Source organism: Symphalangus syndactylus, chromosome 20 (assembly GCF_028878055.3).
Source record: "Symphalangus syndactylus isolate Jambi chromosome 20, NHGRI_mSymSyn1-v2.1_pri, whole genome shotgun sequence".
Lineage (NCBI taxonomy): Eukaryota > Metazoa > Chordata > Mammalia > Primates > Hylobatidae > Symphalangus > Symphalangus syndactylus.
The window spans coordinates 51,580,851-51,607,820 of record NC_072442.2 but is presented as its reverse complement, the minus strand read 5'-3'; the positions used below and the strand labels follow the sequence as shown (position 1 = coordinate 51,607,820).

The 26,970-nt window shown below is 36.3% G+C and overlaps 1 protein-coding gene across 7 annotated transcripts in view; it reads left to right on the top strand.

Annotated features, from left to right (window-relative positions):
* CEP112 (centrosomal protein 112) overlaps positions 1-26,970 on the top strand; it is a 551,576-nt gene that overhangs the window by 144,247 nt on the left and 380,359 nt on the right. For all 7 annotated transcript variants that reach the window (XM_055258901.2, XM_055258899.2, XM_055258897.2 and 4 more), the window contains 4 exons: positions 12,365-12,519; positions 13,119-13,248; positions 13,965-14,057; positions 14,808-14,867. In XM_055258901.2, coding sequence (XP_055114876.1) covers positions 12,365-12,519; positions 13,119-13,248; positions 13,965-14,057; positions 14,808-14,867 — 438 coding nt within the window. The remainder of the gene's footprint in view (positions 1-12,364; positions 12,520-13,118; positions 13,249-13,964; positions 14,058-14,807; positions 14,868-26,970) is intronic.

Below are 26,970 nucleotides of genomic sequence, written 5' to 3'. Positions count from 1 at the left end.
GGTATGCATGCTGCTGTTGGGGTATCATTTCTCTTGCACCCTCTCACCTGACCAAGGAAATACTGACCTGTGTATACAGTATATACTAGCCTGTGTATACAGTAAGTCCTTATTTAATGTCATTGATAGGTTTTTGGAAACTGATTGTAAGTGAAGTGACATATAATGAAACCAAATTTTTTTCTCGTTATTATAATGAAATGATGTTATTTGAGAACCTGCTATACACTGTTTTGCTTAAAGGTTTTTTTTAATAAATTAACATTTAAACTCTGCTCTATTTGCCACTTAGGTCAAACATAATGTTTTTCCTTGTTTGACAAAAATTTTAATTTCCTACAATACTTATTTTGGTGATGGCTATATTTTTTGTTTCTCAATGTATATTCATTATATAATAATTCTGAAATAATTTTCTCCTTGTTCTTTTAAATTATGGGGACTAGTAATATAATAGTTTCAATGAAAATTACAGTTATTTACTTTTTTTTTTTTTTTTACCAAGCCATTTACTGTGAAAAGTGATCCTTTCAATAAATTGGTCAATTGAATATTCATATGGAAAAAATGCATCTTGAACCTTCACATCATTTAATAAACCCATTTTAGGAACATGTTAGAATTAAATGTGCAGATAAAATGATAAAACTTATACAGGAAATCTTAGAATATCTTCTTGGCCTGGACTAGTCAAAGATTTCTTAAAAGGGAAATTAAATGTTTACCTTAAAGAAAGATACTAATAAATTAGAATATATTAAAATTAATACCTTTTGATCACCAAAGGTATCATTAAGAAAGGGAAAAGAGGCTGGCATGGTGGCCTACGCCTGTAATCCCAGCACTTTGGAAGGCCAAGGGAGGCGGATCACCTGAGACCAGCAGTTTGAGACCAGCCTGGCCAACATGGCAAAACCCTGTTTCTATTAGAAATACAATTTGCCAAGCGTGGTTGGTGCATGCTCCCCAGCTACTCAGGAGGCTGAGGCACGAGAATCTCTGGAACCAGTAGGTGGAGGCTACAGTGAGCCGAGATCGCACCATTGCACTCTAGCCTGGGCAACAGAGCACAGCAAGACTCTGTCTCCAAAAAAAAAAGAAAAAAAGGGAAAAGGCAAGTCAGAATGGAAGAAGATATCTGCAATTCCTTTATTCAATAAATGTCTTGCATTTTAAATATAGAAAAAAATCAATAAAACAATTCAATAAAAAAGAGCAATATATTTGAATAGGCAGCACACCAAAGAAGCTGTTCAGATGATTAATAAACACTTAACAAACAATTCAATAAAAAAGAGCAATATATTTGAATAGGCAGCACACAAAAGCTGTTCGGATGATTAATAAACACTTAAAAAGGTGCTCAAATTATTAATAGTCAGGGAAATGTAAAGTCAGTATCTCTACATACCTACAAAAAGGGCTAAATTTAACAAAAACAATCACAGTACAAAGTTTTGACAAAGATACAGAATAGTCGGAAGTCTCATACACTGCTGTAAGAAGTTCAAATTTTTATATCCAGTTTGAAAAGGTCTTTGATAGTAACTACTGAGGCTTGACATAGGCACATCTTATGACAGCGGTTTCACTGCAACATGTATAACCAAAAGAAATCTGTGCATGTATGCATCATAAAACATGTATGAGAGTTTTCATAGCCACATTACTTTTAATAGTCAAAAACTGAAGACAAACTCATCAATAGAATGGATAAATTATTTTAGCATGCTGTATACAGTACTGAAAAAGATTACTCTTACGTTCCACAACATGGATGAATCCCATAGGCATTTAATATGCATGAAGAAGCCTGACCCCAAAAAGTTATATACTCTGTGATTCCATTTATACAAAGTTTGAAAAAGGACAAAATTTATTTGTACTGATAGGGGTCAAAATAGTGGTTACCTTTGGGTGGAGGGTAACTAATAAGGCTTTAGGGAGGCTGGCAGTGTTCACATCTTCTAGTGGCTGATGAGTTTTCAATTTGTAAAAAAGTTATCAGAATTTATTTTTAAGATTTATGATTTATAACTTCATAAATCATAAACGTGTGTATCTTTCAGACTTAAGCACGTTTTGTCATAAATCATAAACTCTATCTTTAAGACTTACGCAGTCTTGCTCTGTTGCCCAGGCTGGAGTGCAGTGGCACACAAACTTCTTATGAAAATAGTTCTATTTTCATGGATAAATTATTATTCTTATGAAAATATATCCTATTTTCATAAGAAGTTTGTGAAATAAGATAAAATTAGTTGCTCTTTTTGCCATAGGAGTTTGCCATAGGAGAACTGTGGATACCAAGTAGTTGCCTAATACTAACCCTTTTTAATTTTTAACTCCTACAAGGTTTCAAATTAAGTTTGTATGTAAAACTCCAACATTTATATCTCCAGTACTGACTTCTTATATCAGTAGATGTTGTACAATGAAAAGACCATGAGACATTTTATATTTTCTAAGACTTAACTTATAGAAGATCATACCTATGATAATTAATACCAAAATAATACCCTTTCCCAAATTTCCTCTTGTCAGTTGGCATCGTCATCATTCTGTTGGCACATTAAATTTTGAACCTGGAAGATTTATGTTTTTCCCGCTTTTCCATCTCCCTTATTTAGTATGTTACAGAATCATCCATTTTACCTCTCTGAAAATTTTCTTGGATCTGCTCTCTTCCCTTCTGTTTCCACAGCTACCAATTGAGTCCTGGCCATTGTTGCCTCATTCCTGACTCTTCCAGTAACCTGCCAATTACTCTTCCCTGTCTCCTCTTACTCCATAGCCAACAAATGCATTTTTTCTCATTTTCCCATGATTAAGAACCTGAGTTCCTAATATCATGCCTATTATAATTAATGCTTACAAGTTACATCAGTTCACGAAGTTCAACCTAGTTTTCCAAGTGCTACCTTTGAGTTCCCAATGTGGGAAGATATCCTGTTCATACAAGGTAATCTGTTCATCATTTTCTGTACAGTAACTTACTTCTTCCTTGATTCTGTTGTCATCTACCACTGAATTCTGCTTCTGCATTGTCTGTTACAGCCGGCAAAACATAGTTCTATATCAGCATTCTTTTTCTTGACTAATTTTTTACTCCATTTTAAGAACTCCACTATTTTGCATCCTCTCAGCTCTTTTATTCTGTTTAAAAAATTAATTTGTCAAATGTTGTTGTTTTTAAGATACTTTATATATGCCTATAGGCTTTCTCTTGACGTTGTAGGTTCAAAATTTATGTACTTTGTGTGTAAAATTGTGTGCAGAACATTAGTGTTCAGAAAATGCTTTAAAAATCAAAAATAAATTGAGTAAGTGACGTCACATAGTTTGCTTCTTCAGTCAGAAACTTGGCATCAGTATATACAAAAGTATTTGTTTGACAAATACAGATCTTAATGCAGAGGCCACTTTTTCATTTCATATAATACTTATCTGCACGTGAGAAAGCATGCCAGCTTCTAACAACAGTTATGTCTTGGCAGGTGTTCAGTGTTTGAATAAATCGTATCAGAATCTTCTTTTTTCTTTTGTTTTCTTTCTTTCCTTTTTTTTTTTTGCGACAGAGTCTTGCTCTGTTGCCAGGCTAGAGTACAGTGGCGCGATCTTGGCTCACTGCAACCTCCGACTCCCTGTTGTATCTGGTACAGCCCCAGGACTTCCTAATCTTATGTCAGCCTTCACAGACAGTACCAACTAGATTGGTTTTGTCCATCTGGTGGGCTTCAGATATATAATAATCATATCTATGTATATACTTAAAATCTATATTATACATAACATTCTTTGAGTTATTTTCTGAAGAATTCTCAGAAGTAGTCTTTTGACAAACCGGTAAAGTTTGGCCTCAGGTATGTTGTAAAATTCATTTTAAAAAGTAGTATGAGCCTGATGGAATATGGTGAGTAGTGTGCTGAAGGGACTGGTTCTGGGGCCTGTCCTTTTTATTTCTATTACTGATGAGGTAATTGGGAATGTACTTTTCATACTTTTATGGTACTAGAGTAAGAATTGTTGTTATGAAAAGACAAACATAATCTTGTAGTATTAGAAAAATCATCCTATGGAAGTCATGATAAAATTCAAGATGGGCAGTTTAATTTGCTGAAATGGGGAAAGACTATGCATAAATACTGGAAAGAAAGATGAGTTAATCATTATTTAGCATTATAGTTAGAATTATTCAATATAGTTTGAAATGCAAAAGCCAGAAGATAATCACATAATACTCCAGTGACATTAGCATGACCAGCGCCGGAGAGCCAGAGGAGAGAGGAGAGAACAGGGAGAGGAGAGAGAGAGGTGGCCACGGGGAGAAGGAGAGATGGAGAGTGGATGGATATTGAAATGTTATTTTAGAGCATTCTGGTTGTATATTTTAAAATTTATTTCTTAAAAATTATTATATTTTAAACCTGATAACTTTTGACTTTATTAATCTAAGCTAACTAAAGTATATGTTTAAGAAATCATTGGATAATGAGCCACTTTTATTTCCACACATATTTAGGAGACATTTTATGGTAACAGATTATTTCTACTGGTCTGTTCCTTTAGCAAATAGATTATAATATCCCATTTGTGAGTCTCATTTCTCCTGGAATGAGCATTTTAATAAAGGGGCTTAGAAATGAGTAGAATTTCACTAGCCAGCCCTTTATTATAATAGATTGTTCAAGGTAGAAAACACTACAGCCTTCACATTACACAATTAAAAAATATCTTGAGACTGGTAATAATAGCAGTAATAATGTGGGAGGTTAAGAAAGAGACCTCAAGTATTGCAGTGTTGCATTTTAGCTTTTCTTTGTGTACCTTAGGTTTTGAAATGATATGTCTACCCGAGGTATTTTTGCAAATTTATTTTATGTTAATTCCATGAGCAGAATATCAAAGTCCTGGAGAAGATGTAATACAGTCGAATAGGTTTTGATTCAAGGAGATCTTGGATCACATTCTTTTTTGCTGCTTACCAGTTTACCAGTAGGGCAAGTGTGGCCGCGTTAATCAATTTTCTTAAGTCCTAGTTTTTTCATATTTAAAGTGATGTTAATGATACCTACCTCATAGTTTTGTGGGGAAGAGAAATGGCCTAAAGCTGGTAAAACACTTAGCACAGTGCCTGACCTATAATGAGGGTTCAGTGGTGGCTGTTGTCATTATATTCATCATCAAAATATGTCGGGGGTCCATGAAGCCTTGGTTATTGGGCAGGAATTTTACATGTATGCGCATTTAATGTGGTGTTAAGTTTTAGCCGTTGTTTTCTCTTTTTCTTTTTATTGTGGTGAAAAACATATACTGTGAGATCTACCCTCTTAACACATTTTTAAGGTACAATGCAGTATTAGTAACTATAGGCACAATATTATATGGCGTATCTTTAAAACTTTTTTTGTCTTGCATGACTAAAACTCTGTACCCATTGAGTAGCAAATTCCCATTTTCCATTCCGTCTAGCCCCTGGCAATCACCACTCTACTTTGTTTATACGGGTTTGACTATTTCAGTTATTTCCTATAACTGGAATCATGCAGTGTTTTTTCCTCTGTGACTACCTTGTTTCATGCAGCATAATGTTCTCAAGATTCATTCAAGTTGTAACATAAAACAGGCTTTCCCTTTTTAATGGCTGAATAATATTCCACTGCATGTATATACCACATTTTCTTTAGCTATTCATTCATCCATGGACATTTACGTTGTTCGGGCTCCCCAGTGTGGATGTGTATTTGGAGGCTGACTTTCCCCCATCACACTTCGGGAGCTCAGTTTTTCAGCTGTCTTGTGGTGTTTGCAGTGGCAAGCTGTTTTATTCAAAGGGTCTGTGAATTCTTTTGGTTTTCCTGGTATGTTTCTGTGGTGGTTCTTGGAGCAAAAGTTCACAATGTGAGTCTCCAGATGCTGTTGTGTCCATCCAGGAGAGAGCTGCACATTAGTCCCATCTCCTATTCACCATTTTCTCTGGTTAATGCTATGCTGTTTATACATCTTGGCTATAGTGAATAATTTTGCATGGGAGTACAAATATTTCTTTGAGATACTGACTTCAGTTCTTTGGGGTAAATAAGCAGAAGTGTGATTGCCATATCATTTGGTAGTTCTATTTTTAAATTTTTGAGGAGCCTCCATACTGTTTTCCATAATGGTTATACCATTTTTCATTCTCACCAGCAGTGCACAAGGGTACCAGTTTCTCCACAACTTCACCAACAGTTGTTGTTTTCTGTTGGAACCTGAAGGTTTATCAACAGGTGGAGACAAATAAGGATGGGCAAGTAGCACGTTCACAGAGGTACTCACTTGTCGGTACTTACAATACATGCATATCCTCAAAAAGACTGGCCAGTAGTGCAGACCACAGCATTTAATAGGGCAATGAACAGGAACCACGTCCTCTCATAGTTCTGCTACTTTTGAACAGGTAGAGTCCTTGGGTTACCTATTTTAGTCACAAATCTCTTCCTTTCAGATCTGAATGTTTTTCATCATTTTAATAATTCCTTAGTCAAAATGTCAAGTTCAGGCTGGGTGTGGTGGCACACGCTTGTAATCCTAGCACTTTGGGAGGCCGAGGTGGGCAGATCACTTGAGGTCAGGGGTTCAAGACCAGCCTGGCCAACATGGCGAAACCCCATCTCTACTAAAAAATATATATATACAAAAACTTAGCTGGGCATGGTGGCACATGCCTGTAGTCCCAGCTACTTGGGAGACTGAAGCATTAGGACTTGGGAGGCAGGGGTTGCGGTGAGTCGAGACTGTGCCACTGCACTCCAGCCTGGGCGACAGAGTGAGACTCTGTCTCAATGAAAACAAAAACGAAAACAAAAACAAAAAAAATTCAAGTTCACTTTATCACTGTTACTTTGTTCAGTGATATACAGATAGCTGAGGTCACAATATTGCTTCAATGTCTATCATTTTCTTCTCTGATTTGTTGGATATCTTTCTCTTTTATCTTTTTTTCTTTCTCTCATAAAAATAGTTTTATGCTTTTATCTGAGCATTTTTTCTCTCATCTCCACTGTATTTAATTATTCACATTGTAGAAAGAGAGCTGTCTGGTTTTTCTGGCTAACAGAAACCCTTTTTCTTTAGGCAAAGTCTGTGGATTTATTTATTTGTGTAATTCAACCCCCTTTGCCTTGGTTTATTTCTTTAGCAATTTGATATTTTCTAAAATTTTATGATGTTCACATTTATTTTGGATTCATATAAAGAAAAAGATTTCCAGAAATTCCTTTAATATAGAGGGGAATATCTTTACCTCTATGTTGGATTTCTTGTATTTTATCTCTATTTTTTATAAAACATGCAAAAAACATTTTGATATATTCTATATTGGACAGATGTTTGTTATGTCCTCATTGTAACCCTGTTATAATCTTATAAAATGCTAATATTTTCTATAGTATGGTCAGAAATCACTCCAGTTTTGAATATGGAAGGGACATTTTGACATTTTAGCAGTTATCCTGTTTTTATTTTTATTTTATTTTTATTTTTATTTTTTTTTTGAGACGGAGTCTTGCTATCACCCAGGCTGGAGTGCAGTGGCATGATCTCGGCTCACTGCAGGCTCCGCCCCCTGGGGGTCACGCCATTCTCCTGCCGCAGCCTCCCGCGTAGCTGGGACTACAGGCGCCCGCCACCTTGCCCGGCTAATTTTTTGTATTTTTAGTAGAGATGGGGTTTCACCATGTTAGCCAGGATGGTCTCGATCTCCTGACCTCGTGATCTGCCTGCCTCGGCCTCCCAAAGTGCTGGGATTACAGGCGCCCGGCCACCTGTTTTTATTTTTGAGAATACAGTAGTGCCTTGGTATATGCAGGGGATGGGTTCCAGGACCTCTGTGTATATCAAAATCAGCACATATTCAAGTCTTGCAATCGGCATTGTGCAGTCTGGGTACAGGAAAAGCGGACCCTTCATGTAAGTGGGTCTTACATCCTGTGAATGTTGTATTTTTGATCACCATTTAGTTGAAAAAAAAATCTGCATATAAATGGACCAATACAGTTCAAACCCGTATCGTTCAAGGTCAGCTGTTTTGATAATTGGCAAATGTTTATTGAATACCTACTACAAGCTAAGCAGTGTGCTAGAAAGAAACAGGAGATCTAATGCAAATAAAGCAATGTCTTGGCTGTCTCAAGCTTATACTTTTTTGTGGAAAACAACAAAGAAAGAAAAAGCAAAAGAAAGGGTAAGAGGCCACAGAAATATAGGCAGTAGAGATCTGGTTATTTAGGTAGAATGGCTATGGAAAGATTCCTTCATAAGATGACATTTAGGTGGAGAACTGAAAGAAGTGAGGAAGTGAGCTACGCAGGCCCCTGGAGGAAGATGCTTTAGGCAGAAAGAACAGTAAATTAAAAGGCTTTGAGGCTAGCTTGATGACTTTGAGAAACAGCATGGAGGCCTGTATGGCTGGAGTATAGTAAATAAGAGGGAGGGTGGTAGGAGATGAAATCAGAGGCCATGATAGTCACTTCTTATTCTGAGTGATAAGAGAAGCCACTGGAGGGTTTTTTTTTTTAATAAGCATTAAAAGTTTATTAATGTCACTGTACACAGCCAGTGGGAGATAGAGATGCAAAAGCTCTGGTCCTTTTGCAAGAGAGTGACATGTCTGATTAATGCTTTAAAAGGATTATTTCCTTGAAGTTTAATAATTTTACTTATGTCTTGGCATTCTTCATTCTATGTGACTTTTAAAGTATACCCTTTCTATTTGTATATTATTTTCATGTATAGTTTTCTTGTAGTATGTCATTTGGTATATTTTCTTGTTCTACCATTTCTGTTCATTAGGTACACCAACTAGGTAACTGGGGGATCTCCATTTTGTTTTTTTCTATGTCGGTTGTTTGCTTTTACAATTTTTACTTGCTCATAATGTTATTTCTTTCCCTTAATCAATGTCATCCATAGATTGCTTTGTGCAAAAATGGTTTGTGTGATTTTTTCATTCAGCATAATCTTTCTTGCTTCTTTTTCGTGCCAGATTATGTTGAAAGAAGCTACAGTCGGAACGTATGCATCTGTTATTATTGAACCAGCGATGTTATTTGCATGCCACTTAGTTTATACAAGTGTGTTCTGATGACATTTTCTAGGATTTCCAGCCATGAGACTTCTTCTTCTGGACTATTCCTGTAATTATATTTGATCTTCACTTAATTTTCTGTGATGTCTCATATATTTTGAGTCACGAAAACACATGCCTCATATGTTTAACAATTTCAATATATGGGGCATCTGCATGTCTATTTCTATTTTCTTTTTTTTTCCTCTGATTTTATTTCTTGGTATGCCTGTTATTTTGTGATTAATTGCCAAACATTGCGCACAAAAAATAATAAAGGCTGTGGATGATGTTATCTTCTTCCAGAGAGGCTCTTCTCTCACTTCTGAGAGGCAGCTGGTGTAGAGACAGATCACTGGATCCGTTCAGGGACTGAATTGACTCAAGGCTGAGTTGCAATATGTGTAATCTTTGGTCTACTTTTGACTAACTTTCACTCCTAGTGGTAGTCCTCAACACAGGTCTCAGCTGAAAGCCTGTGATATTATTAATACTAGGGGCTCTTCTCCTTGGACAATCTATTTTACTCCTAAGTACACTGATAACTGCAGAAAACTCTAGTGTGCTTTTCTGAGGTTTTTTTTTTTTTTTTTTTTTTTTTTTTTCCCCCACTTGGTTTCTTGGCTTCCTGCCCTGCGAATGCTAAGACTTTGACAAATTTGGCCAGGCACAGTGGCTCATGCCTGTAATGCCAGCACTTTGGGAGGCCAAGGTGGGCAGATCACTTGAGGTCAGGAGTTCAAGACCAGCCTGGCCAACAGGGTGAAACCCCCACCTCTACTAAAATTACAAAAATTAGCCAGGTGTGGTGGTGTGCACCTGTAATTCCAATACTCAGGTGGCTGAGGCAAGAGAATGGCTTGAATCTGGGAGGTGGAGGTTGCAGTGAGCTGAGATCCAGCCTGGACAGAGTGCGACTCCATCTCCAAAAAGAAAAAGAAAAAGAATTTGACAAATTCTCTTGAGAAAACTGCTGGTGTGGTGCCCACTTCTCTGTGCGTTGCTTTTCTCAGGGATCTTGGTTCCTCAAGTCCTGGCTGCCTCGGCCACCATCTGCCTTTGTTTCCTTGCCCCATCCTCATCTTCCACCATTGAAAAATACCTCTAGGGTAAAAGCACCTTACAGAATGATGCCTCATCTCTATGATGTTTTCAAACTGCCTTAGAAGTTCTCAAGTGCTTTCCTACTAATTAAATCTTTCCCTGGCCATGGTGGCACATGCCTGTAATCCTAGCACTTTGGGAGGCTGAGAAGGGTGAATTGCATGAGTCCAGGTGTTTGAAACCAGCCTGGCCAACATAGCGAGACCCCATCGCTACCAAAAAAGTACAAAAATTAGCCAGGTGTGGTGGCATGTACCTGTAGTGTCAGCTGCTCAGGAAGCTGAGGTGGGAGGATCACCTGAGCCTGGGAGGTTGAGGCTGTAGTAAGCCAAGATTGCGCTACGAGACCCTGTCTCAAAAAAAAAATAAAATAAAATAAAATAAAATAAATCTGGATTTTTCAGTTGTTAGCATTGGGAGTGTCATCTGCTGCAAGCTACTCTTTTATAGCCAATAATAGAATATCCTCTTGTAGGGTTTATTAGGATGGAATTTTCATTTTTGTTTCTAGTTTATCTTGTCTGTTTTTGGTTTCTGAGAGAAGAAGGAATACAAATCATCTTTATTCCACCATCTAAAACTGGAAGGCAAAGTATATGTTCTTTGTTTCTTCCAGTTAAGGAATACGCAGGACATAAAGAGTGTTTAGAATATATATTAGGAAATGGAAACTATTTTCTGAAAGGAGCTCATAAAGCAGAGGGATAATGAAGAGACAAAGTGAATAAGATGCAGGAAGAAGAAATCAGAACTTCTGATGTTTGTCAGTCTAGAACTGTATGCATTTAAAGAAGTTAATCTATAAACCATGCTTTTAAGTTAGATAAGTCATTTATATAGATTGGAAGCTGTTACACCAAAATGTAACTTGTATACCTATTTGGTATTGTAATGAAGAGAGGATGTCAGGGTTATAATATTATCTAATGCTTAAACTGCATCTTTAAAATGGTTCTCTTAGAACAAGTATAACACAATAATTGAGTGCAACATCATACTGACCTATCCTTATTGCTCACACTTATTAGAAGTTTAATTTTAAAACTGAAAATTAATTGTCCCTTCATCTAATGCTTGCTTACCCTAATTTTAGATAAAGTATCTAAAAGATGATAAATACCTTTATCCATGTTTTAAATTGCAGTTCTACAAAGGGGAAAAATTCTAAATAAAAAATAATAGAGAAATGATTTAGTTGAGTGATAATCTTAATACTGTGGAAGAGTGGAGAAGTGCATTTTACAAAATGGCAAAGATGTTAAAAAATGAATAAAAATCTTGCACACTAACACAAGTAATTAAATGTTCCTATACCCTTAAAAATAAGTGTATCACTTACGTGAACACACTGTGCTACAATTTTGGGGTTATGGATTTCCTTTAAAAATACTATTACAGTTTTCCCAGCACCATTTATTAAATAGGGAATCCTTTCCCCATTTCTTGTTTTTGTCGGGTTTGTCACAGATTGAACAATGAGAACTCATGGACACAGGAAGGGAAACATCACACTCCGGGGACTGTTGTGGGGTGGGGGGAGGGGGAAGGGACAGCATTAGGAGATATACCTAATGCTAAATGACGAGTTAATGGGTGCAGCAAACCAACATGGCACATGGATACATATGTAACAAACCTGCACATTGTGCACATGTACCCTAAAACCTAAAGTATAATAATAAAAAAAAAATAAAACAGGTTGTTTGCAATAAAAAAAAGAAAAAAAAATACTATTACATTACCCTTATAGCACATTTCAAAAACTTAAAATCAAACTCAGAGAACACTGGTAAGTAGTCAGCTAATGGCTGTACGTATAAAGAGGCATAGAGACTGAAACTTTCCTGAGGATAGGAACTTTGTCTTATTTACTGCTGTGTATCCACATTCTTGAATATTACCAGCCTCAGTAAATATTCATTAAATGAACAAAAGGCTAAAAGTATATAACTGTGATGTTCCTATGTTTGTGGTAGTATGCATTGTTTTTTTAAAGACTTGGTTAAGTTCGAGGTTGATTTAATTTCTACTACCATGGTTTATGATACATTTGTTTTATTTATGCTTATAGATTATACATTTTCCTCAAGCTTCTTACAGATACAAAAGTGTTACAACTGAGTCAGAGACTTTCTTAACCATGACCTGTTCTTTTAGAACCACATGATCAAAGAACTGGAGGCCCGTGTCCAGCAGCTGACTGGAGAAGCAGAGAACAGTAATTTACAGAGACAGAAATTAATTCAAGAAAAAGCAGAACTTGAAAGATGTTACCAGATAACTTGTAGTGAATTACAAGAAGTAAAGGCAAGGTATTGTCTGAAATCAGATATTGATCAGGTGTAGCTATAAAGTACTGATATTAACTGTATAAGTTATCTGCCAAAATTAATTACACCTTGTGTGTTTAGCCTTGGGAACTTTCTAAACTAAATACTGCTGTTTGTTTGTTTGTTTATTTATTTATTTAGAGACAGGGTCTCTGTCACCCAGACTGGGGTACAGTGGTGCGATCATGGCTCACTGTATCTCAAACTCCTGGGCTCATATGATCCTCCTCATCCTCCCAAGTAGCCAGGACTGCAGGCATGCACCACTGTACCTGGCTAATTTTTCTATTTTTATTTTTTTGTAGAGACAGGGTCTCACTCTGTTGCCCAGGCTGGTCTCAAACTCTTTTTCTGAAGTGATCCTCTTGCCTTGGCCTCCTCAAGTGTTGAAATTTCAGGCATGAGTCACTGTACCCAACCTGTTTTTAACATAAGCAGAATGTTTAGAAGCAGTTGACAAAATTGTGGATACTTATTTAATATATTGAATGGAAATGTATTTGGATTTAGCTGATTAAAAATTTCATTTTAGAGATTGGTTTTAAATACATTGGAAGTCTATTTTATTCTCTTGCTTTTAGGCGTAACACACTGCATAAAGAGAAGGACCATCTTGTAAATGATTATGAGCAAAACATGAAACTGTTACAAACCAAATATGATGCTGATATAAACCTTCTAAAACAAGAACATGCTCTTTCAGCTTCTAAGGTATTATTTATGTTAATAGATAATCCACATGAAGTATTTATTCACTAAGCCTAGAGCCATAGATAGCCAAGTAGAAATAATTTGGCATTTGAAATTAGTATCTCTTTCACGTTATTCTTAAATTAACAGGAACTTCAGGAGTTTTTATTGGTATTTAAAATGTTTAAAATTCTAAATGTCTACTATATAGCACAACGCCAATATTTAATGAACTGAATTCTGCTATAAGCTAATCATTTTAAATGCCAAAGTCTTAAAAGGAGGAAACATATAAATTCCAATGCTTAGTTGTATGAATAATACATTTTATAGAGTAACTATATGCATTATTATTATTTTGAAATCTTGGTTCTGCTTTCGTTTTATAACTAAAATTTTGAAGTTTTCTGTAAAGCTATTATTTTTATGTCAGGGTTACATTTCCATAACATTAAATATTATGTAGCATTTAATTTCTATTTTTACTTTAAAAGATTATATTTTTATATCAGCATTACATTTTCATAATATTTAATACTATGCTGCATTTAATTTAGATTTTTACTTTAAAAGATTAATTTTTCTAGTATCTTTTAAAAACATTTTTCATTCAAATTTCTAGATAATTTTAATTCTGATTGGACTTTCAGGGGTACAAAAGGCATATTTTTTCAATCGGAAAGTATATGGTACAAAACTCAATATTCTGCTTTTTATTCTTCTTAAAATCCTTCTAGGCATCTAGTATGATTGAAGAATTAGAGCAGAATGTCTGTCAATTAAAACAGCAGTTACAGGAATCAGAAGTTCAAAGAAAGCAACAACTAAGGGTGAGTCTTGTATTTCTACACAGAAGAACAATTGTCAAACACAGTTTTCTTGATTTAGATGTATAATTGAGAGTCAATTAAAAAAATAAAACTCAGAAATGCAAGTCGTCTTTTCTGATTCTTTTATCGCATTGTATAATTTTACATTTTATTTATCTTAATAGAGATTGATGCTAATGAGACGTAGAGAATAAAGTACAATAATTTGGATTGGAATGATCTCTTTTGAGATTAATTTTAAAAATAAATTTTATTTAAATATATTATTATTTTAGAATAATTTCCTTCTTTTAAATTATCTGCCAGTCTTCATAATTTCTCTCTTTCTTTCCCTCTTTCTTTCTCTGCCTCTCTCTGTCCCTCTGTCTCTCTTTTTTGCACCTTTTAGATCTTTTCTCTCATGATCAAAAAATACCAAGGACTGTTATATGATGTAACTTCAAATTTATCATTTCCATATTTATTGACTTAGTCATTTATGAAGTATCTCTTAATCCTAAGGGTCAGAAAGATTTTCTTATACTGTAAAGCAAGTACTTTTGAGAACAGTAATATCTTCAGGTGACTAAGATTTTATGCCTCGTAATATAAAGCTACTCAAATTTCTACCTGTAGGGCTTACTTAATAATATGCAAAACTCTGAACTAAAGTTTGACATTAAGTAGATTTATTGATTTCATTAGGTTGCTAATTTTATTGACTCTAGTATAATTTAAAGTATAATAAATATAAACATTTATCATTCACAGGATCAAGAAAATAAGTTTCAAATGGAGAAAAGTCATTTAAAACACACCTATGAAAAAAAGGTAATATGTTTTATGGGAAGCTATAAAATATTTAAAATAGCAAATGAGGCATTAACGCGGACTGATTTTTATGAAACCATACATTCTCACCTTTAAAGAACAACTTGTTTCTTTGTCTTTTTTTTTTTTTAGACAGAGTCTTGCTCTGTCACCCAGGCTGGAGTGCAGTGGCGCGATCTTGGCTCACTGTAGCTTTTGCCTCCTAGGTTCAAGGCATTCTCGTGCCTCAGCCTCTTGAGTAGCTGGGATTACAGGTGTGCACCACCATGCCTGGCCAATTTTTGCATTTTTAGTGGAGAGGGAGTTTCATCATTTTGGCCAGGTTGGTCTCAAATTCCTGGCCTCAAGTGATCCATCCGTCTCGGCCTCCCAAAGTGCTGGGATTCCAGGCATGAGCCACTGCGCCCAGCCAAGAATAATTTGTTTCTAAGTTAATTTCAGCTAACCAGTAATTAAATTTTGCTTACTTATTTTTCCTGTTTATGTAATAAACAACTGCTTTAGTTCAATATTAGTTATATCAACATTAAAACACTGCTTTCGTGTTATATTTAATGAGGGAAGAGTACAGTTGGCCTTTCATATCCATGAATTTCACATCCGTGGATTCAGTCAAACATGGATCAAAAATATTCAGGAAAAAAAGATTACACAAAGGTCCAAAAACCATAACTTGGATTTGCCGTGTGTCAAGTACTATGTTGAATCCATGTGAATGAAGTGATGTGTAAGCATTGGATTAGGTACTATATAAGTTATTATGAGATGACTTAAAGTACATAGGAGGTTGTGTGTAGGTTATATGCAAATACTACACCATTTTATAAAAGGGACTTGAGCATCCATGGATTTTGGTATCCTCAGGGGGCCCTGGCACCAATTCCCCATGGATGCTGGGGGACAACGATATTATTATCTTAACCTCTCATAATAACATGTTGAAATTATATTTTCTTTCTACTAGTTTAGAACTATATAATCAATGGGATGTATTTGGTATTCTGTTGTGTCATATGTGCAACAAGAACTTTAAATATTTAACAAAAGAACCTAAAACAATGAAAGTACTGACTACTACTTGAAAAAGATTAGCAATTGTTCCTTGTTGTTTATAGTACCATTTCAACTGACATATGTTCATATCCCTCCTGTAATAACTAGGGGGTTATTGACACACTTAATACCTTAGTCAGTAAAGTGCAGAGTTTTATAGATTTATTTTTTAAATTTTTATGTAAATTTAACGGGTACAAGCGCAGTTTTTTTACATGGATATATTGCATAATCATGAAGTCTGGGCTTTTAGTGTAACCATTACCCAAATAATGTACCCATTAAGTAATTTCTCATCCCTCGCCGCCTCCTAACCTCCCACCCTTCCAAGTCTTCAGTGTCTGTCATTCCACACTCTCCACACTCTGTGTTCATGTGTACCCATTATATAGCTTCCACTTATAAATAAGGACGTGGCATTTGACTTTCCCTTTTTGAGTTGTTTCATTTAAGATAATGTACACACAAATGGGGTGTGTGTGTGTGTGTGTGTGGTCTATATGTATCTATATATGTATGTGTGAGTGTGTGTGTGTGTGTGTATGCCACATTTTCTTTATCCAGTCATCCATTTATGGACACTTAAGTTGATTCCATATTTTGCTATTGTGAATCATGCTGTGAGAAACCTATGAATAATGATCTTTTCCTTTGGGTAGATACCCAGAAGTGGAATTGCTGGATCAGATGGTAGTTCTATTTTTAGTTCTTTGAGAAGTCTCTATACTGTTTTCCTTGGAGGTTATACTAATTTACATTCCCACCAGCAGAGTGTTAGTGTTTCCTTTCTCTGCATCCTCACCAACGTCTGTTATTTTTTGACTTGTTAATAATAGCCATTCTGACTAGAATAAGATGATATCTCATTGTGGTTTTAATATGCATTTCTCTAATATTCAGTGATGTTAAGCATTTTTTCATAGGTCTGTTGGCCTTTTGTATGTCTTTTTTTGAAAAATGTCTACTCATGCCCTTTGTCCACTTCACAATGGGGCTATTAATTATTATTATTATTATTATTTTGTTTCTGTTGCTGTTGTTGAGTTGTTTGAGTTCCTTGTAAATTTTGGATATCAGTCCCCAGGCCAGATGCATAGTTTGCAAATATGTTCTCCTATTCTTCAGGTTGTCTTTTCACTCTATTGATTATTTACCTTGCTTTCTACAAGCTTTTTTTTTTCTTTTTTTTTTTTTTTAATTATACTTTAGGTTTTAGGGTACATGTGCACAATGTGCAGGTTTGTTACATATGTATCCATGTGCCATGTTGATTTCCTGCACCCATTAACTCGTCATTTAGCATTAGGTATATCTCCTAACGCTGTCCCTCCCCCCTCCCCCCAACCCACAACAGTCGCCGGAGTATGATGTTCCCCTTCCTGCGTCCATGAGTTCTCATTGTTCAATTCCCACCTATGAGTGAGAACATGTGGTGTTTGGTTTTTTGACCTTGCGATAGTTTACTGAGAATGATGTTTTCCAATTTCATCCATGTCCCTACAAAGGACACGGACTCATCGTTTTTTATGGCTGCATAGTATTCCATGGTGTATATGTGCCACATTTTCTTAATCCAGTCTATTGTTGTTGGACATTTGGGTTGGTTCCAAGTCTTTGCTATTGTGAATAGTGCCGCAATAAACATACGTGTGCATGTGTCTTTATAGCAGCATGATTTATAGTCCTTTGGGTATATACCCAGTAATGGGATGGCTGGGTCAAATGGTATTTCTAGTTCTAGATCCCTGAGGAATCGCCACACTGACTTCCACAATGGTTGAACTAGTTTACAGTCCCACCAACAGTGTAAAAGTGTTCCTATTTCTCCACATCCTCTCCAGCACCTGTTGTTTCCTGATTTTTTAATGATGGCCATTCTAACTGGTGTGAGATGGTATCTCACTGTGGTTTTGATTTGCATTTCTCTGATAGCCAGTGATGATGAGCATTTTTTCATGTGTTTTTTGGCTGCATAAATGTCTTCTTTTGAGAAGTGTCTGTTCATGTCCTCTGCCCACTTTTTGATGGGGTTGTTTGTTTTTTTCTTGTAAATTTGCTTGAGTTCATTGTAGATTCTGGATATTAGCCCTTTGTCAGATGAGTAGGTTGCAAAAATTTTCTCCCATTCTGTAGGTTGCCAGTTCACTCTGATGGTAGTTTCTTTTGCTGTGCAGAAGCTGTTTAGTTTAATTAGATCCCATTTGTCAATTTTGGCTTTTGTTGCCATTGCTTTTGGTGTTTTAGACATGAAGTCCTTGCCCACGCCTATGTCCTGAATGGTATTGCCTAGGTTTTCTTGTAGGATTTTAATGGTTTTAGGTCTAACATTTAAGTCTTTAATCCATCTTGAATTAATTTTTGTATAAGGTGTAAGGAAGGGATCCAGTTTCAGCTTCCTACATATGGCTAGCCAGTTTTCCCAGCACCATTTATTAAATAGAGAATCCTTTCCCCATTTCTTGTTTTTGTCAGGTTTGTCAAAGATCAGATAGTTGTAGCTATGCGGCATCATTTCTGAGGGCTCTCTTCTGTTCCATTGATCTATGTCTCTGTTGTGGTACCAGTACCATGCGGTTTTGGTTACTGTAGCCTTGTAGTATAGTTTGAAGTCAGGTAGCGTGATGCCTCCAGCTTTGTTCTTTTGGCTTAGGACTGACTTGGTGATGCGGGCTCTTTTTTGGTTCCATATGAACTTTAAAGTAGTTTTTTCCAATTCTGTGAAGAAAGTCATTGGTAGCTTGATGGGGATGGCATTGAATCTATAAATTACCTTGGGCAGTATGGCCATTTTCATGATATTGATTCTTCCAACCCATGAGCATGGAATGTTCTTCCATTTGTTTGTATCCTCTTTTATTTCATTGAGCAGTGGTTTGTAGTTCTCCTTGAAGAGGTCCTTCACATCCCTTGTAAGTTGGATTCCTAGGTATTTTATTCTCTTTGAAGCAATTGTGAATGGGAGTTCACTCATGATTTGGCTCTCTGTTTGTCTGTTGTTGGTGTGCAAGAATGCTTGTGATTTTTGTACATTGATTTTGTATCCTGAGACTTTGCTGAATTTGCTAATCAGCTTAAGGAGATTTTGGGCTGAGACAATGGGGTTTTCTAGATATACAATCATGTCATCTGCAAACAGGGACAATTTGACTTCCTCTTTTCCTAACTGAATACCCTTTATTTCCTTCTCCTGCCTGATTGCTCTGGCCAGAACTTCCAGCACTGTGTTGAATAAGAGCGGTGAGAGAGGGCATCCCTGTCTTGTGCCAGTTTTCAGAGGGAATGCTTCCAGTTTTTGCCCATTCAGTATGATATTGGCTGTGGGTTTGTCGTAGATAGCTCTTATTATTTTGAGATACGTCCCATCAATACCTAATTTATTGAGAGTTTTTAGCATGAAGCGTTGTTGAATTTTGTCAAAGGCCTTTTCTGCATCTATTGAGATAATCATGTGGTTTTTGTCTTTGGTTCTGTTTATATGCTGGATTACATTTATTGATTTGCGTATGTTGAACCAGCCTTGCATCCCAGGGATGAAGCCCACTTGATCATGGTGGATAAGCTTTTTGATGTGCTGCTGGATTCGGTTTGCCAGTATTGAGGATTTTTGCATCAATGTTCATCAAGGATATTGGTCTGAAATTCTCTTTTTTGGTTATGTCTCTGCCAGGCTTTGGTATCAGGACGATGCTGGCTTCATAAAATGTGTTAGGGAGGATTCCCTCTTTTTCTATCGATTGGAATAGTTTCAGAAGGAATGGTACCAGTTCCTCCTTGTACCTCTGGTAGAATTCGGCTGTGAATCCATCAGGTCCTGGACTCTTTTTGGTTGGTAAGCTATTGATTATTGCCACAATTTCAGAACCTGTTATTGGTCTATTCAGAGATTCAACTTCTTCCTGATTTAGTCTTGGGAGGGTGTATTTGTCGAGGAATTTATCCATTTCTTCTAGATTTTCTAGTTTATTTGCATAGAGGTGTTTGTAGTAATCTCTGATGGTAGATTGTATTTCTGTGGGATCGGTGGTGATATCCCCTTTTTCATTTTTTATTGCATCTATTTGATTCTTCTCTCTTTTCTTCTTTATTAGTCTTGCAGGAGCTGGTTTTTTTTGAAAAGATCAACAAAATTGATACACCGCTAGCAAGTCTACAAGCTTTTTTAAAATTAAGTCCCATTTGTCTGTTTTTGTTGCTTGTGCTTTCGAGGTCTTAGTCATGAATTCTTTGATTAGACCAATGTCTGGAAGAGTTTTCCCTAGGTTTTCTTCCAGTATTTGTAAGGTTTCAAGTCCTACATTTAATTCTTTGATCCATCTTGAGTTGATTTTTATATGTGGTGAGAGAGGGATTCAGTTTCATTCTTCTGCATATGGCAATTCAATTTGCTGAGCACCATTTATTGAAAAGGGTGTCCTTCCCCCAGTATATGTTTTTGTTGACTTTGTCAAAGATCATTTGGCTGTAGTTATGTGGTAGTGTTTCTGGGTTCTGTATTCTGTTATACTGACCTATTTTTATGCCAGTTCCATGCTGTTTTAGTTACTATAACCTTGTAGTATAATTTGAGGTCAAATAATGTTATGCTTCCAGTGTTGTTCTTTTTGCTTTGGATTGCTTTGGGTCTTCTGGCTCTTTTTTAATGCCATATGAATTTGAGGATTGTTTTTTCTAAGTCTGAGAAAAATGATATTGGTATTTTGGTAGGGATTGCATTGAATCTTAGATTGCTTTGTGTAGTATGGTAATTTTAACAATATTTATTATTTAAATCTGTGAGGATGAGATGTTTTTCCATTTGTCTGTGTCATCTACAACTTCTTTCATCAGTGTTTTGTAGTTTTCCTTTTACTTCCTTGGTTAAATGTATTCTCAGGTATTTTTTTATAACTTTGTAAATGGGATTGCTTTTTGATTTGGTTCTCAGCTTGTTTTTGATACATAGAAATGCTACTGATTTTTATACATTGATTTTGTATCCTAAAATTTACTGAATTCAGTTATAATATTTAAGAGGTTTTTTGGGGGGAGAAATTATTAGGGTTTTTTTAGGTATAAGATCATATTATCAATAACAGATAATTTGACTTCCTCTTTTTCTATTTGGATGGCTTTTATTTCTTTTTCTTGCTTGGTTGCTCTGGCTAAGACTTCTAGTTCTATGTTGAATAGGCATGGTGAAAGTGAGCATCCTTGTCTTATTCCAGTTCTTATTGGGATTGCTTTCAGCTTATCCCTGTTTAGCGTGGTGTTGTCTGTGGGTTTGCCATACAGATCCTTTAATATTTTGAAGTGTATTCCTTCTATGCCTAATTTGTTGAAGACTTTTATCATTAGGGTGTGGTCAGTTTTATCAAACGCTTTTTCTGCATTTGTTGAGAAGGTCATATGGTTTTTGCCATTAATTCAGTTTATGTGATGAATCACATTTATTGATTTGCATATACTGAATCATCCTTGCCTCCCTGGAATAAAACCCACTTGATCATGGTGTATTATGTTTTTGATGTGCTGTTGGACTTGATTTCTTAGTATTTTATTAAAGATTTTTGCATATGTGTTCATCAGGGATATTGGTCTTTACTTTTTTTGTTCATGCTTTTAAAAATCAATTTTGTCAATCTTTACCTTTTAAGTAGAGCATTCATTCGATTTGTATTCAAGGCTAATATTCATATGTGAGTTTTTTCTTGTTATAATGTTGTCTAGTTGTTTTCTAAATTATTTGTTTCTTTTTTCTCTTTGTGAGTTGTTGGAGTTTTGTCATGTTGCTATTTAATTTCTTTCTCTTCCTCCTTTGTGCAATTGCTTTGTAAGACCTGTGAGTTTTATACTTAAATGTGTTTTTATGATGGTGAATACTGACCTTTCATTTACATGTTTAGAACTCCTTTGAGCATTTATTATAGAACCAGCCTAATAGTGACAAATTCCCTCAGTATTTGCTTGTCTGGGAAATACTTTGTATTTCTTTCGTTTCTGAAGCTTGTTATGTCAGGATGTAAAATTTGTGGTTGACAGTTTCTTTTTAAGCACTCTGAAGATAGGATCCCAATCTCTTCTGGTTTGGAAAAGGTTTCTGCTGAGAAGTCTGATGTTCGTCTGATTTTTTTTTCTTTATAGGTGACTAGATGTTTTTGTCTTGCTGAGTTTAGGATTTTTTTCTTCATGTTGACTTTAGACAACATCTGATGACTATTTCTCATGGTAAATTGCATCTTGCAATATCTTTTTCTAGTGTTTGTTGCACTTCTTGTATGTGGATGTTTAAATCTCTTGCTAGACGACAGAAGTTTTTGCCAATTATTTCCTTAAATAGGTTTTCTAAACTTTTTGCTTTTTCTTCTCTTTCAGGAATGGCAATCATTTGTAACTTCAGTTGCTTTATGTAGTCCCATACTTCTCAAAGGCTTTGTTCATCTTTTTAAAATTTATTTTTAGTTTATTTTTGTTTAACAGGATTAATTCAAAGGTCTTGTCTTCAATTTCTGAGAATTTTATTTTCTGCTTGGTCCAGTCAATTGTTGAAGCTTTGAACTGTATTTTGTAATTTCTTAATTATTCATTTCCAGAAATTGTTTTTTTCTAAGATATCTGTCTCATTGGCAAGTTTTTAAAATTTATAACCTGAATTGATTTTGTGATGTCTGTGTTGGTTTTCAGAATATCTTTTATCTCACTGAATCTCTTTAAAATCAGTATTTTTACTTCTTTATCTGGCATTTGTTTTTTTTTTTTTTTCCTTGAGGTGGTGTCTCGTTCTGTTGCACACACTGGAGTGCAGTGGCACGATCTCAGCTCACTGCAAGCTCTGCCTCCCAGGTTCACACCCTTCTCCTGCCTCAGCCTCCCAAGTAGCTGGGACTACAGGTGCCCGCCACCATGCCTGGCTAATTTTTTTTGTATTTTTAGTACAGACGGGGTTTCACCATGTTAGCTAGGGTGGTCTCGATCTCCTGACCTTGTAATCCATCCACCTCGGCCTCCCAAAGTGCTGGGATTACAGGCATGAGCCACTGTGCCCAGCCTTTATCTAGCATTTCAAAAATGTTATTTTGGTAAGATCCATTGCTAGAAAATTACTGTGTTCCTTTGTGGGTGCTATGCTACCCTGCTTTTTCATACTTCTGGTATTATTATGGTGATTTATTCACATCTGGAGAAATAGTAACTTCTTATTTTTGAATTTCATTGAAATTCAAACTTCTTGAAAATTCATTGAAATTCAACTTTTTTTCTTGTGGATATAACTATGAAGTATGTTGAGTAGAGCTGTTTACTTCTGGGTATGTTGAATGTTAAGGCTTTATATGATTTCCTTGGTAATAAATAGACTTAGTGTGGTGGCTGTTTCAAATCCTGGTTGTAGTAGTGGTGTACCTAGAAGGTAAGCAGGCTCACAGCCTCCTGAGAAGCCACAGTGGCATTGATGGTTGTGGTAGCAAAGGGCATGGGAATCTTATGTCATTCCCAAGCACTGTGCATTTGTGTCAGCAGATTTATTGTGGGGTTTGCAGGTCAACCTCCAGACCAGTAGGTGGCACTTGCAGGTAAAAAAGCCAGTTGCTCTTGTAGGAATAAAGTTTATGCTTCATCTTTGTTAACCATGAGAAGTACTTCATTGCCCAGACAATGGCTGGGCCATGGAATATTCAGTGGACTGGGTCCTGTGCTCAGTCTCAGTGGAGGCCAAATCTGGGCAGAGCTGGACTGAGCAAGTCTGCATTCACATCTCCCAGCAGTGGGCACAAGCACCAGCCCTGACAGGGGTCTAGAGGTAGTCAGCAGGTGGCTGGAGATAAGGCTGGGCAAGAAACAGAGCAACCACTGCTGCTGCACCAATTTCTCTGCATGACAAGTGATGGGTGTCCCACATGCCTACTCCAGGTGATCAGGAGGGGGACCCACCTCTCACTCTTCAGACCTGAGGGGGCTCACACCCCTATTCCAAGCAAGGCAGCCAGTTGGAACACTCAGAAATGTTACGTGCAGTTGTTTTACTTTATTTTTCAAAGCTGCCTGTGACCACAAAACCCGCTACCCAGGCAAAACCATGCCTCTTCAGCAACTCTCCTCCTAGTTCGGTCTATGAAGGAGGGGTATCCCAATTCTAGCACCCACAGCTGGATTGCACACCACACTTACCTCTAAGTTCTGGCTGTAGGGGCTCTTCCCCTGCTCCAGATCCAGCACTCCAAATCCTGGCCCAAGACTAATGCTGGTGCTGCCGCCACGGCTAGGTTTCAGGGACCCGCGCAGCTTGATATGAGTTAGAATCAAGAATGGCATTGTCCTGTTGGGTCCCAGGTCTGGGACAGTGCCTGGGGTACTTTCTGATATCATTCCTTTTCACACGCTCTTGGCCTCTCTCCTACTTATATCCAGGGCTTGGGAGGGATGGGATGTTCCCATGGCCTAGGTTGCACCGTTCCTCAGTAGACAGGTAGATTGCAGAGGGACATTCTCTTCCCCTCTCCTATATTGGAGCTTCACTCAGTTCTCAACCAGACCTAGCCACTGTCTCCCTGCTCACCTTCTCTTCCCCAGTATCTGAAGTTTTCTTTCACTTTCTGTTGATTTTTCATTTCCTTCTTGGACAAAATTCTTCCGAGTAGATGAGGCATGTTGGAAAGGCCTCTGGTCCACCATCTCAGGAAAAACAGAGTTCTATAGATTTCTGACTATGAAACTTAAGTTTCTAAATTATTTTTTGCTATAAGATATAGAAAATAAAAGAGTAGTTAAATGGCAAAGGTTTTGTTGCTGCTTTTGTCACTATCTGCTGTTTTAACATTTATCAAATCAATCTACTTGTAAAATACAAAAATAATAGAAAATGAAAAAAGTTAACCTTTAAACTATTTAGAATACATACAAGTTAAAATTAAATATGGTTTCTATCACAAAATGTTAAAAAACACTTTGTAATACCACCATCTTGTTTATCCATATAGTCACTCAGCAGATACCCATTAAGTGGTTATATTGGGGAAGGTATTATATTAGGTAGTGGGGTGGGGTTGAGGATGAATTAGACATAGATTCTGCCCTTCATGAGCTTAGTGTATAGGAAGAAATCTGTTTCTGTCATTTGGAAAAGTGTTTCTAGCAACATGTATTGACCTGCATGTGTGCTCTTTAAAATCATAATAAATTTCCTTATTGTTGCAGTTTTAATGCAGCTCAATACAAAATGTTAAGTATATTTCATATGAAATGGACATACTTTTTCATAATCCTTGATTCCTGTATAAGGCATCAGTATGCTTTAGGTGCACTTGTTTGTCCACTGTTCATTCTTTGGGCAGATCACTGGCTGTCCATCCATTAAGGAAGAGCTTCCTGGCTTCCTGCTCTGTTGCAGTCTGGTAAGCCCTCTTCCTGATATCCTGGTACGTATGTACCTGTGAGACAGACGGGCTGTAGTGAGGAGAAAGGGATGCACTGGCTATTTGTAAAGTAAGGTATTCCTATCCCAAACTTCATTACATCCTGCTGAGGACTGTTACACACATAGAGATAGACCTAGAAAGGAAATCTTTCCTCTACCATTATCTTTTCTTGGGTATTTAGCCTCAAAGTAAACTAAGGTTTCTGCTATCAGTCTCCCTCCTTGGTGAATGTACACTAGAAAGGGAATATTGGAGCTCAGTTCATCTGTATCCAGTAGCCTGCCGACCATTCCTGTTCTATTTCACTTCAAGGAGCAGACCTAAATCCTTTTTATTAGGTATCATAATTACAGTGATTCCCTTTCCATGCGGTATCAATTGGCCTAGCTTTTAAATAACATTACTTGTTAATGTGTATTAGTTGTTTTCATGTAAATAAGAATTGTTTAAAATAATAACAATCTTTAAAAGAAAAATAGCCATCGTTGTTCATATTGCATATGTTCCTAACATTATTTACATTGGAAGAAAATGTTGTTCAGCATGCCACTTTTTATTTTACAATTAACTTCATAATCTCCCCCTTTTATATTGACATCTGTTTTTCTTTCTTTATTAAACCTGCTGTGATCTCAAGCCTTGAAGTTTTGATGTCTTATATTCCTCTCAGGGAATATCCTTTTTGATAGCTTGAAGACCTGACATAAATCTTCTGTAGCTCTGGACTATGTAACTGTAGAGCTAAATGGGATGTATAGGGCTTTTTTTGTTGTTGTTAGTGTTACAGGTGTGCACATTCAATAACTTTTGATATAAAGCTTAATTCTAAGGATCTCTTCAGGGGGAGGAAATGCCATCTGAATGACATTATTTTATCCTGCCTATGAGACAGCAGCAGGACAGGAGCATAGGATTCTAACTTGTCTTTGAGGTAAAAGAAACAGCATCAGATGCTGTCCCTAATTTAAGCACACGCATATTATGTAATGGTCTTTATTGATCTCTAGTGGCTATTGTCTGCTCTTAAGATCTTTGAACATCAAACAAATAATAAGTAGTAAACCGAAATGTCATTGTTGATGAATTGTGTCCTCATCTGTTAAATCAGGAAATGGTTAGACTAAATGATTTGACTAGCAAGGAAACACCTGCCCCCGACCAATAACATATTGCTTGTTTTCCAAACAGTTCCAGAGAGTAAAAGATGGTGCTGTTTACCTAGAGAAACATGCCAGACATATGTTAAGCACCTATGTTCTAAAATGTACCGAATTGAAATATCTACTTAAAGTCATTCTGATGGAACTGTTTAACAAATGAGATACGAAGTCTAATGGAGTTCACAATCCTTAAAATATAGTTATTCCAATGCCTAGCAATCATGTATGCTTTTTAAAATCGTGTTTAAAATAGTTGCAGCTTTATATTTAACATATTGGATAGTATTTTTGAACTACCACTGACATGATTTTTAAGAGTACTTGTGCCTTTAGTGATGTTTTAAAACATGAAATTGTACAGTGAAAAGATTTAGAGAAGTTATGTAACCTATCCCCCGTATTTTTCATATTGGGAAGCAGAGGTCATAGCAGTTAAGAGGCATTGCGGAGTTATTCAGCTAGCCAGTGTTTGGGTCAGTACCTCCTCTGTGCACTTTACTA